Source organism: Watersipora subatra, chromosome 6 (genome assembly GCF_963576615.1).
Source record: "Watersipora subatra chromosome 6, tzWatSuba1.1, whole genome shotgun sequence".
NCBI classification, from domain to species: domain Eukaryota; kingdom Metazoa; phylum Bryozoa; class Gymnolaemata; order Cheilostomatida; family Watersiporidae; genus Watersipora; species Watersipora subatra.
In genome coordinates, this window is record NC_088713.1 from 59091365 (window position 1) to 59104835 (window position 13471).

The following is a 13471-nucleotide window of genomic DNA, read 5'->3' on the forward strand; positions in this document are numbered from 1 at the left end:
GGAGTACCCCCGGACCTCCCTCTACTGAGAGGGGCCACGCCCCTCTCAGACTCACCCTGTGAGCAGCGAGCAGGGCCATTGGCCCTGGACACTACCCTCCTGGCATGACAGAGAGTACCCCCAAGAATCTCTCTCCACTTCGGACACTGATTACAGTAGATGGCAATGAGATAGGAGCCATAGGAAGACAAAAGAGTTCATCACAAAAATAAGATGCATTTTGCTAGCCGGTCCTCTCTACTTTCAAAATGTACTTCTGATGAAAGAGGGCCTGTACCATTAAACTGTCCTATTCTCTGTTTTATATTCTTAGGAAAACTTTAAAGGCAGATAGGAGAGGTTTACCAACTGAACAACAACAACTTATGCCATGCGGTGTGACATATCTACAAGAAGAGAAGGGCTGTCATGTTTTTTCAATTGACATCTATATACGTCTATATATATAGCAGATGTTTGTCGTCTGGGAATTGGCCTGCCCATCTACAATGATTAGTATCTAGCAATGACAAGTCTGTATCGCAAAAGATTTGATCTCAGATCCTTCCGTGCTCTAGGCCTTTTCCTAACCCCAGTTAAGCTACACGAGATGCCTTGGGTTCATAGAGCAATATGAGTCGTTATTTGGGTTAAAATAGGCATAACACTCTGTGTTACGCAACAACACTAAAGCTTGCTCTCATGGCTCTTATCAGTCAGTTAGCTTACTAGCTTACTCAGCATAACCAATGGTAACGTGCCAAGCTAATGGCAAGTCGCAGACAACTACATCACCTGCCACTGTTTATAAGCTGTCTTTTAATACCCGTGCAACGCCGGACATTCGGAGAGTTATATATATATATGCTTATTTGAAGACTTGCCTCAAGATATTAGCCATTCCCAATAGTGGGCTTTTCTGCAACTCATTGGGTTGATTGTTGCCAGTATTTAGACAAGCCACATTTGATTTGCAGGTGTTATTGTACCCAATTCTTTAATGACTACAAGAATTACCTACATACCAGTACTATGCTAGCAAATAACCAGCATTTGCTCTGTAATATTCATGACATTGACTAGTTACCAACAAAGAACCAAAAGAAGTATTTTGTTACAAGAAATCATCTTTATTTTTTCTTCACACTGTAGAAATAACAGCAGAAAACCATTTTTGTTGTTATTTAACACACAGACCGCATAAAAACACTCCAATAAATAATGCAACGGATATAGTAGAAAAATGGACATGTAATGTCAGTAAGATTATATGGACGGAGGAAATTTCATGATTAATGTTTTACTAAAGGCAGGCAGCAATGTACTGACTCAATAAGTGAACAATTAGGAGACAAACCCTAAAAGAGTGCTGCTCGCAGTAAATAACCCAAATCCACTACACTCTACAATAAGGCTCTGTATATTAGTAGAGTTGTGTGATTTTGGCTATAGAACTTTTCCAGCTCTCTGTCCATCTTGACTCATCTAGGAGACGTTCATCCTTCTCCCCCTCAATTTGCTTGACAGAATCAAAGAACTTCTTTTTGTAGAGCTGAAGGACAAAGAACATGGGAATCAGTGGAAATAACACTGATACAAAAATAAATGCAGAAATGTTTCACTAAGCATACACAGAATAAACGAAGGAAAAATCAATCGCTCTGCTAAGTTGAGGGCTTCATGAAGGTCGAAGCTCTAACAGGAGGAGATAACTAAAATAGAAATGTAGATTAAATAAATCCATGTTACACGGTGTAGTTGTTAGAGGGAACAGAGACGCTTAGAGACATAAAAGTCAGAGCCATCGGGAACAAAATCATAGGAACCAAAAATCAAGTGAACCCAGCAAACGCTCACCTGGCACGCATTATCCCAACCAATAGTGGTCTTCATACAGTACAAATAAATTTATATTTTATTTTCTTGTACATTTTAATATTATATATTTTATCATTCTTAATGTTTAATAATTTTATTATATTATATATTTAATCTAGTTTAATAATCTTATATATAATTTATCATTCTATTATTATATAAATCAATACTTTATATATTTTATCATTCTATACGCTTCATAATTTTATACATTTTTTATGTTATATATTCATTATATTTTATTATGTTGGCAAAGAGATCTCAAGTAGAGCCATTGAATTCTCACCTGGTACGCATTGTCCCTCGCCTCCAGTGTAGAGTTGTGTCCGATAGTCGTCTTCTGGGTGTGCACTTTAGCTGTCGATGTGTTCTTAGCCTTAGCTTGTGCAACATTAGTCTTAGACTTAGATTCTTTAACTGTGCTTGAGGTGAGAGTGGTCGGTGATGGCTTTAGAATAACCATTTCTTCAGTAGGAACACCTAGCAACACAAGTCGATTGATTGGCTCTACTTACTAGACTCTGAATAACTCTATGGCTCAGTCGAGCGTGTTGAATGGACCATGAACAAAAAGAGAAATGACTACAGAACATAATAGAAATAATTAGCCTGTACAGCTTCAGGCACTCTATGAATTTCAATGCTTCATAAGCTTCTGCTGTGATGAACAATAGAAAACAACACAAGGATTTTTAGCAATATTATTTTATAAAAAGTGTAAAACGGAGTCCAAAATAAGCTATAAAAAAGCAAAAAGACCAAAGCACCATCCCGTGCTCTAACTAATACAATCTAATCACATACTGATGATATCACACAAACTCATGACATAACATAAACTGATGACATCATGCAAAAGCCGGTAAGATGCATGAACTGATGACATCAAAATAAAGATTATACAGAAACAGATGACATCATTCATCAACAATTAACCTTAATAAATTGATGACCTCAAATACATGTATGTAGCTTTGGCCAAGCATACGTTTATGACATCATCTAAATATACCCACCAAAAGCAAACACCAGGTATCAGCGCTGTGATATGATAGAAATGCTTTCTAAAGAACGCTGCCAGGCATTAACTCACCTTCCCATACGGCAGCACCTCTCGGCATCAGTGTTTCTGGTATCTTGTCTTGCAAAGCTTCTCCCATCTTGTTCCTTCTCAACAGCTCATTCGTTGGATATTTGTTTGGTATGATTTCTGCAAGTAACGACAAAGCTCTTCGTCAAATATATGAGTTATGGCCACCTAAGATGAAACAACTCTTGGGTGGTCTATGAGGAAGTTAACTGCTTTCATCCAAATCCATTATCATTGACTGCCACAATATGAGACACTATATGCATAGATTTGCAAAGATTTACCTTAAACAGAGACTTACCGTATACAGAGACTTACCGTATACAGAGACTTACCGTATACAGAGACTTACCATATACAGAGACTTACCATATACAAAGACTTACCATATACAAAGACTTACCATATACAAAGACTTACCGTATACAGAGACTTACCGTATACAGAGACTTACCATATACAGAGACTTACCATATACAAAGACTTACCATATACAAAGACTTACCGTATACAGAGACTTACCGTATACAGAGACTTACCATATACAGAGACTTACCGTATACAAAGACTTACCGTATACAGAGACTTACCGTATACAGAGACTTACCATATACAGAGACTTACCGTATACAGAGACTTGCCGTATACAGAGACTTATCGTATACAAAGACTTACCGTATACAGAGACTTGCCGTATACAGAGACTTATCATATACAGAGACTTCCGTATACAGAGACTTACCGTATACAGAGACTTACCGTATACAGAGACTTACCGTATACAGAGACTTACCATATACAGAGACTTACCATATACAGAGACTTACCGTATACAGAGACTTACCATATACAGAGACTTACCGTATACAGAGACTTGCCGTATACAGAGACTTGCCGTATACAGAGACATCATATACAGAGACTTCCGTATACAGAGACTTACCATATACAGAGACTTACCATATACAGAGACTTACCGTATACAGAGACTTACCGTATACAGAGACTTACCGTATACAGAGACTTGCCGTATACAGAGACTTACCATATACAAAGACTTACCGTATACAGAGACTTACCATATACAGAGACTTACCGTATACAGAGACTTACCATATACAGAGACTTACCATATACAAAGACTTACCGTATACAGAGACTTACCATATACAGAGACTTACCATATACAAAGACTTACCGTATACAGAGACTTACCGTATACAGAGACTTACCATATACAGAGACTTACCGTATACAGAGACTTACCATATACAAAGACTTACCGTATACAGAGACTTACCGTATACAGAGACTTACCATATACAGAGACTTACCGTATACAGAGACTTGCCGTATACAGAGACTTGCCGTATACAGAGACATCATATACAGAGACTTCCGTATACAGAGACTTACCATATACAGAGACTTACCGTATACAGACTTACCGTATACAGAGACTTACCGTATACAGAGACTTACCGTATACAGAGACTTGCCGTATACAGAGACTTACCATATACAAAGACTTACCGTATACAGAGACTTACCATATACAGAGACTTACCGTATACAGAGACTTACCGTATACAGAGACTTACCATATACAGAGACTTGCCGTATACAGAGATTTACCGTATACAGAGACTTGCCGTATACAGAGACTTACCATATACAGAGACTTACCGTATACAGAGACTTACCGTATACAGAGACTTACCATATACAGAGACTTGCCGTATACAGAGATTTACCGCATACAGAGACTTACCGTATACAGAGACTTACCATATACAGAGACTTGCCATATACAGAGACTTACCATATACAAAGACTTACCGTATACAGAGACTTACCGTATACAGAGACTTACCGATTACAGAGACTTACCATATATTGAGACTTACCATATACAGAGACTTACCGTATACAGAGACTTACCGTATACAGAGACTTACCGTATACAGAGACTTACCGTATACAAAGACTTACCGTATACAGAGACTTGCCATATACAGAGACTTACCGTATACAAAGACTTACCGTATACAGAGACTTACCATATACAGAGACTTACCGTATACAGAGACTTACCGTATACAGAGACTTACCGTATACAGAGAGAGACTTACCATAATGTAAAGACTTTTTTATTTCAAGACCTTTAAAAATCAGCCAATAAGAACTCACATGAACTTTGTGATTGACAACTAATGTCACCAAATCCGGAGTCAAATCGAAAGAATATTTAAAGATGCTCACACATAATTTTAGTATCAGAATGTATCGGTATTTTTTTATCATTTGCGACTATTTTTGATGTTTGAGGTGATCTGACTGCCAGGATGTTTCAAGATTAAAACCGACTAAACTTTCTGGCGACTAAAACGCTCTGAAGATGAATATGTGCAGAAAGGATGTCACTAGTTGTGTGGTTGCTGCCTCTCTTATTATTGGTTTCTGCTATTGCATTCAAGATGCAACATTGCGCATCTCTATACTGTTGGTCTTTGTTTTAAAGTGCAACTATAGACATAATCACATTTTCGCTTGACTCTGAGTGTTTTAGCCATGATCAAGTTTTGTCGATCCTAATCTTGAAACATCCTGGCACCCAGATCACCTCAAACATCAAAAACAATCACAAATGATAGGAAAATACTGAATTTTCCGATAAAAATTTACTAAAATTTTGTGTAAGTTCACCTTTAAGGCAGATTTTGCAGACAAAACAAGCAGTTATAAATTCTTCAGCGACGGTCAAATACTCACTTCCTTTCTCAACATCGTCAACAGTGAGGATATCATCAAAAAGGAGGAAGAGTTCTGCGGAAGTATTGGCTATTCGCTCTATAAACTCAGCAGAATGTCGCTCTCCGAGGCGCTTGAGATCGACTTCATGTTCGACGATCTCTTTCTCACACTGCTCACTGCGGGCAGCCTCGCTGTCGCGCAGAGAGTTTAGTTTGTCAGCATGGTTGGGGTGGCCGAGAGTGGGTCTCAACAATGTCTTGTGCTCATACTATCAAAATGTATCAATAAAATGCATGATTAGTAGAGTGGAAATCAGTTCTGATAGAGAATAGACAACTCCCTTGTCATGTCTAATAATAGCATGTGTTTTGTGTTATTTACATGTACATGTGTTATGTATATAATAATGTATGTATTAGTACAATGTAATAATGTATAATTATTACATTGTATACATTATTATATACATTATTACACAATAATGTATATAATAATGTATATAATATTATACATAGCTAGGGATTCACATGTACATGTAAATCCCTAGCTATGTATAATAATACATATATAATATATATGTATTATTGTTCATAGCTAAGGCTTTACGCGTACATGGATTGTATATTACATATATGTATTTGTATATTATGTACATAATGTACATGTACAAGTAATATGCACATGTACATATACCCGTAGATGATAGTACATAGATAACAGATAAAAGCAAACCATTAACTAGTGTGTATCAATATTCACTCACTCTTCTGTTGTCTATTTGCTGCATTCTCTTTTTAAATGTACTCTCTAGGGCCTTCCATTGACTCTCATAGTCAACCTGACATGACCTCTCAATGTCTTTAATGATGAGTGGAGGAATTCTCTCCATGAGGGTTTCTAATCGGATCAGTTGTTGTCGGAACTCTACAGGTGTAACATGGCACAATTTCACTACAGGAAACCCACTGCCAGACATGACAGCACTCACTTTTCCTTCACACGATATATTGCAGAACATTCAAAACTTTCAAGTTTGTAAACATTAAAAATTTAAGTTTTTAAAAACATTAAAAAATTGAAGTTTTTAAAAACTTTTCAAGAGTTTTTTTAAAAACTATCTCATAGTCCTTAAACAGTGAGCTCACTCTTAGAACTGCAACGACACTCTTGAAGTTAACAGTAAAATTACTTGTATATATTTATGTATGTCACAGGCAGCTTTGCAGACTGATATGTGATATCACGATTTTATATCCTACCTGCATTGTCTGATGATTTAAAACTCTGTCCTCATTTTTGGTTATATTATGATATACTATATTAACTATTATTATGTACTAACATGCTGGCAGCACCGTATGCTGGCAGCACCTTACACCGTAAAAGATCATGACGTGTAATAAATATATGCACAATTATTCCAAAATGTTACAAGGTGGCTGCATGGTTTAATGATTAGTGTGTTGGTCCAGCAAACAGAATATCTGAGTTCGATTCGTGTGTGAGGCAATATTTTTCTTAACACTCTTGGCACGGCTTCAAACGGACAGACGCAGCTTTTATTGTAGTAAAAAACTTACTATGTATATTATTCCTGGCTGGATGTCCGACGTTGCATTGGTATTAAAAAAAGAGCTTATATAAAGTGGCAGGTAATGTAGTTGCCATTGGATAATTTCAGTAAGTTAGTCCCCGTATTGCTAAACTAACTAATAAGAGCCGTGAAAGCAAGCTTTAGTGACGTTGCGTGTAACACTGAGTCACTATGCGTATTTTAGCCCAGATAGTGACTCATATCCCCGATGAGTCCATTGCATCTCGTGTAGCTTAATGAGTTAGCTTCTCGTCTTGTGAATGAGAGGTCCTGAGATCAAATCTTGCGTGACACCGATTTTCTTTGCAAAAATTTTAATCTCTATAGCTGGACAGATGAGATTGACAAACTTTGAGATTTATATATATATAGATATAATATTGATCATAAAAATAATTACTATAATGAAGGTTTTATCATTCCCTCTAACTTTCCAAAGTGCAGAAGGCCAAGAAAAAATAACCGTCAGCACTCTGTTCCTGGACAGTAGAGGTAGTTTATAGCGGTCAACAGTTAGTCTCTCAGTGAGTACACATTCATGTATTATTATTAGAGAGGAAGAAGGAATACTCACCCTGTAAGCACTGGTTATGGTAGTCATGGGCCTGGCTGTAATAGGAGTGAAGCTTGTGAGTGATGGTCTCTGCACAAGACTCCATAGTAGGCTGGAGGGCATACGGTCGGGTAATGGCATGCGTCCCCTAGTAGAGGTGAGAAGTCATACAGACTACTGATAAATATGCTAACTAAACAGGTGATTGGTTATAGTTCAGTGAAAGGATTTTTACATTTTTAAATCAGCGTTAGGAAAACATTTGGATTTGTCTCCCTTGAGGCATGATTTGTTCGACAGTAAATAGTATAGACAGACAAGAGAGTTGTCTGTCTACAGTAAATATTGCTTATCATAATATCACAACTCCTTGAATTGAGTTTGCCATAAAAGGACAACCTAGATATTTGAGTCTACCGCTAGGATGAATTCGTCTTCATGAAATGTTCAAGCAAGTCTAGATACATAGCTAGACAATTTTTGTAATATTAACTATATGCTGCCAAGTTACACAATGATCTGCCAAGTTAATCTGCTCACCTTCTGTTTGTAGAAAACTTCTGCGGCAGCCATCAGACCCTCATGGGCTTCTCGCACAATTCTTTTGATCTTTCCCAGGAAGTCAGCGAAGTTTGTGTCGTAGTAGTCCGGATCAACTGGAGCTTCTTCAGGGAAGAGTTGGAATCGTTTGTCTTTCCTATCAAACCTCATCACTCGACGCGCGCTGTGAAAGTGAAACTAGCTGTGGCGAAGTGACGCTAATAAAACTACGCAACAAATAAAAAACTACCATTTTACTTTTAAAGTCAATAAATTTGCGTTATATGACAAAGTGAAAGTGTGCCATGTGATCTAATTAATCTATGCTATATGACAAAGTGAAAGTATGCGATGTGATCTAATAAATCTGCGCTAAATGACAAAGCGAAAGTGGGCCATGTGATCTAATAAATCTATGCTATGCGACAAAGTGAAAGTGTACCATGTTATCTAATAAATTTGCGCTATATGACAAAGTGAAAGTGCTCCATGTGATCTAATAAATTTGCGTTATATGACAAAGTGAAAGTGTGCCATGTGATCTAATAAATTTGCGCTATATGACAAAGTGAAAGTGTGCCATGTGATCTAATAAATTTGTGCTATATGACAAAGTGAAAGTGCTCCATGTGATCTAATAAATCTGTGCTATATGATAAAGTGAAAGTGTGCCATGTGATCTAAATCGATACGGTAAAGCCAAAATGGACTACATAACAAACTAGTAATCAGATCAGATCAAGTGAAAGTGCGATTATGACATCTATAGTTGCAAATAGACCGACAAAATAGCACACATTATGCTACAACTTCCACACAATAGCCAATACCAACTATAGCAATGACAGCAACTAATGACATCATTTAGGCACGTATTTTTCTTCTGAGCCTTTTAACTGTGATCAAATTGTGTTGATTTTAATCTAGAAATATCCTGGCAGTCAGATCATCTCAAACATCAAAAACAATTGCAAAGGATAGAAAATTACCGATAATTTCTGATTAAATCAGCTAAAACTCTGTGCAAGTTTATCTTCAATATAATAATTAAATATAATAATATTTAATATATAATATAATAATAATATATGATATAATAATTCAATATAATAATATAAATCAATTAAAACTTTGTGTAAAATCAACTTTAAACACTGATAGTCAGGATTGACAGTGTGAGATGAAAACTCATTCACTTTTACAGATGCCACTGCACAGGAGTGACATAGAAACTATGGCTTATAGTACTTCTATTTCATACAAATATTCTGATAGCCTAGTGCGTCATGAGAGATCATCAGGTTTGCCAATAAAGCACAAAGTGTAAGTACTTGCACAATTATTGTGAAATTCTGAAGGGGCATGATTAGCACAGGTGGAGACACGCTACGCGGTGAGGTGAAGTGCCACCGGTTCGAATCCTGCAAGTTGTAATCTTGTTTTGTAACCGCCGATCGTGGCTTCAATCGCATAGAGATACACAGCTCTTATTTTGGTAAATCTAGTATACTAGCAGTCTCAAGCGCTCTTAGACACTGTCAGGTGGGTTAATAAAGTGCAGAGAATAACTATGTGTACAGGTATTCAAAAATACGGCAAAGCGGTCAAATGGCCCTTGTGGTTGTGTTGGTCTATCAAGAGGAAATTCCTGAGTTCATATCTTGTTGAAAACAATCTTTTTTCCAACTCCAAATCATGGCTCAGGACAGACGGAAGGACACGGTTCTCATTATAGTAAAGATTGTAGTTTGATCATTTTAAATCATATAATACTCTGTTATTCTGGATTACTAATAAAAATATTTTACCGATAGGTTATAGCGGTGATTAAAAGGAGGTTAGCGGTGAATAGGGATAAGTTGGTCAATTAAAACTATGGCAATGGACTTACGCTGATGAGTGTCGATTTTTGACATCAGCAACTGAACTGTTCTTCCTTTCACTGCTCCTACTAGCTTTAGTAGACCTTGTCTTTCCTGTCAAAAAGCGAGTACTTGCTACAGTTGCCATAATGAGAGTACTATAAAAAGATCACCTGTCAAAGGTTGTCAGGAGAGGAGTGGGAGAGGAAACTGCATAAAATCTAATTATTTTGTTAACGCTTAAAGATTAAAACGTTTTAATTCATCGTAAAGATGATGAAATTGTCATTGAAATTATCTTCTCGGTGTTACCATGAGCAACAACAAAACTTAAACCTGTACAAGTCCTCTGCCCAGGCACCATAACATCCATGAATTTAGTCAAACAGAGCACCATTCAGCTAGAAGATGAACAAATAGTTTTAATTCAGAGAAAGATGAATATATATATATAAATATATATATATATATAAATATATATATAAATATATATATATAAGTAGAAGATGCATCTCTATAACAGACTGACATGTCTGTATGAACAATTGACATGTCTGTATGACTAGTTGACATGTCTGGAACGAACAATTGACACGTCTGTATAAGTAGTTGACATGTCTGTATGAACCATTGACATGCCTGTATACACAGTTGACATGTCTGTACAAATGATTGACAGGCTTGAATGAGTATTCGACATGTCTGTACGAATGACTGACATGCTTGTATGAATAGTTGACATGTCTGTACGAATGATTGACATGCTTGTATGAATAGTTGACATGTCTGTACGAATGATTGACATGTTTGTATGAATAGTTGGCATGTCTGTCAAATACGAACAATTGTCATGTATGTATGCACAGTTGAAATGTTTGTATGAACGATTGACACGCCTGTATACACAGTTGACATGTCTATAAATGGTGGACATTTTGTATGAATAGTGGACATGACTGTATGAAATATCACTAACTTACCTGACTTCTCTGTAAGTGGACGAGATTCGGAGTGTTGTTTTTCAGCTGCATCTTCATTAGCTTCGACTTTCTTTTCTTTAGGAGCTGCCACAGTCTGGCTCTCGACAGCATCAGATACAGCTGGTTTCTGAGTCCTATAATTTTGTATAAAATGATCAGCCAGATTTAGATAATGACTAGAGAGGCTCCTCAACAAATGCTTGGGAACAATTAAATACAGTCAAACCTCAACACACGTAGTCTAAACAAAGTTTTTCCACTCTGATATTTGCTTTGTGTTATAAAACTGTCCTATGTTGCAGCAAATATTCTTACAAATTATATTCTGTTTGAATCCTTTGATAACTCAGAAACTTAATGACAAATACATTTGATAATAATTATGTGACGTTAAACAAATGCGTAATAGAAAACTGTCAAAATACAAACAAAAAACTAAATTACCGTAAAACCTCTAATTGAATGCCACCTCTATTTGAACGCCGCCTTCAATTAACCGCCACTATAGAAAGAGGGTTGAAAAATAGAGCATCATTGCGTTCAATTAGAGGTTTTACGGTATTTAAAAACTAAAGAATTAGAGTAAAAATGAATAAAAAGTGGTTTTTATGATCACAGCGGCTTTACATTAGAGGTCCATAAATTGAGGTGTGAATTGAAACAGGATATGAATAGTGCATGATGAATTATTGCTCATTGAATGCATATTGATCATGAGAGTGTTATGAAGCTAGACTATTTCAGACGGCCTGAAATCTGTGAATTACTACTATAGGTTTTCGTTCTTAAATTTGATTCTCTTATACTTAATTATCATGGTCATTTTCTCTCTGTTTTTAGTTTCAGATTTTTTTCCATCGTTTTCTATTTATATTTTGCAAAACGGACTCAAAGATAGCTGATCATTTTTGTCTATTATTTGTTATTTTGACACTTTAAAAAGCTTTACTGTTTTCTTTTTCACAACTGCCACTCACACTAAATTTTTTTGTATCCAAAGTTCTAAAACTAAAAAATGAAGGTATGGACCGCTATATTAGTATCTAAAAGTTGTGAAATGGAGAGCTGAGTGCGTAAGTGTGATGCTTTACAATCGCAAAAGACGAAGTTGCGCCAAATTTTAGTTAATTTCATCAGAAAGTATGAGTATTATTCAATTAGTTGCGATTGCTTTTCATGTTTGAGGTGATCTGACTGCTAAGATTGTTTAAGATTAAAATCGACAAAACTTTATCGCCGTTAAAACGCTCAGAAGAAAGATGTGCCCAGACTTGCCCAAACTGATGTATATAGTGAAACAGTCTGTCTCTATCTCTTGTATTCACATCGGCTATGCGATAAAAGTCCAGTTCTACACGATTCTATTGGCATATATTTTATTTTGTATTTTCTCATGATTGTTATAATAAAATAAATCAAAAAATGATCTCATTCAAACACTTATATCTTTAGACAGGGCGAGTTTACAAAGAGAAAAATAGCATCAAATTACTGCTGATGTTATAGCCTTATACTGGTATTAATTTCATTTTAATGACTTCAACCTCATGGTGCAATGGTGCAATCACATCTTTAAATAAAACTTTGGATGCTGTACGCTAAATATCGCTATGTAAGTCAAAATATATTGCTCCTTTAAATTTTCATCAAACATTTTTATCCGATGTCGATTTAGTTGATGATTTAATCTATAGGTGAGGTTCGACTGTATTCATGTTTGCAGGAAAGCACTATTTCGATATATAAAGAATACATCTTTGCAAAAGTGATAAGTAAGCAATAACTTTGATCTAGTATGCGGCAAAAGCGGACAAAACCAAAAAGAGGCAAACACGAGAACAAGCAGAACAGGAAGTAAGTTAAACAGCGATACTTGAAAATCTCTTGTATGATGGAAGTGCTAGGATCAAACACGTTTTCCATATGTTTTAGTACATCTTTTTGTACTCTCAGGGAAACTAATTGCTTGCTGTCTTGAGGCCTAAGATCGACGGAAAAATGTTCACCAAGTCTGCTTTTCCGTTTTGCAAGTTGTTTGACTGTTTCCCGATTATGAGTGCGAGAAGGTATGTGTTGCATTTTATGAGTTGATCCGAGTGTTTGATGACTCCTAGCGGCCTGAAGAGCAGCTTCCTGTTGAATCTGCTCTTGCTTTTGCTGGAAATCTCTGGTGTTTAAAAAGGTAGACGAGATAGGTGAAGGAATACACGAAAATAACAAAACTAGTACATCCACTTCTGA

General features: G+C 36.3%; 1 protein-coding gene across 1 annotated transcript in view; it reads right to left on the minus strand.

The window, feature by feature from the left end:
• Positions 1-1179: 1179 nt before the first annotated feature.
• LOC137399024 (coiled-coil domain-containing protein 180-like) overlaps positions 1180-13471 on the minus strand; it is a 61151-nt gene continuing 48859 nt past the window's right edge. Inside the window, exons 26-34 of the mRNA XM_068085169.1 lie at positions 11231-11364; positions 10280-10364; positions 8389-8572; positions 7870-7996; positions 6465-6625; positions 5720-5969; positions 2951-3067; positions 2144-2337; positions 1180-1531 (exon numbers count right to left, since the gene is read on the minus strand). Coding sequence (XP_067941270.1) covers positions 1403-1531; positions 2144-2337; positions 2951-3067; positions 5720-5969; positions 6465-6625; positions 7870-7996; positions 8389-8572; positions 10280-10364; positions 11231-11364 — 1381 coding nt within the window. The 3' untranslated portion in view covers positions 1180-1402. The remainder of the gene's footprint in view (positions 1532-2143; positions 2338-2950; positions 3068-5719; positions 5970-6464; positions 6626-7869; positions 7997-8388; positions 8573-10279; positions 10365-11230; positions 11365-13471) is intronic.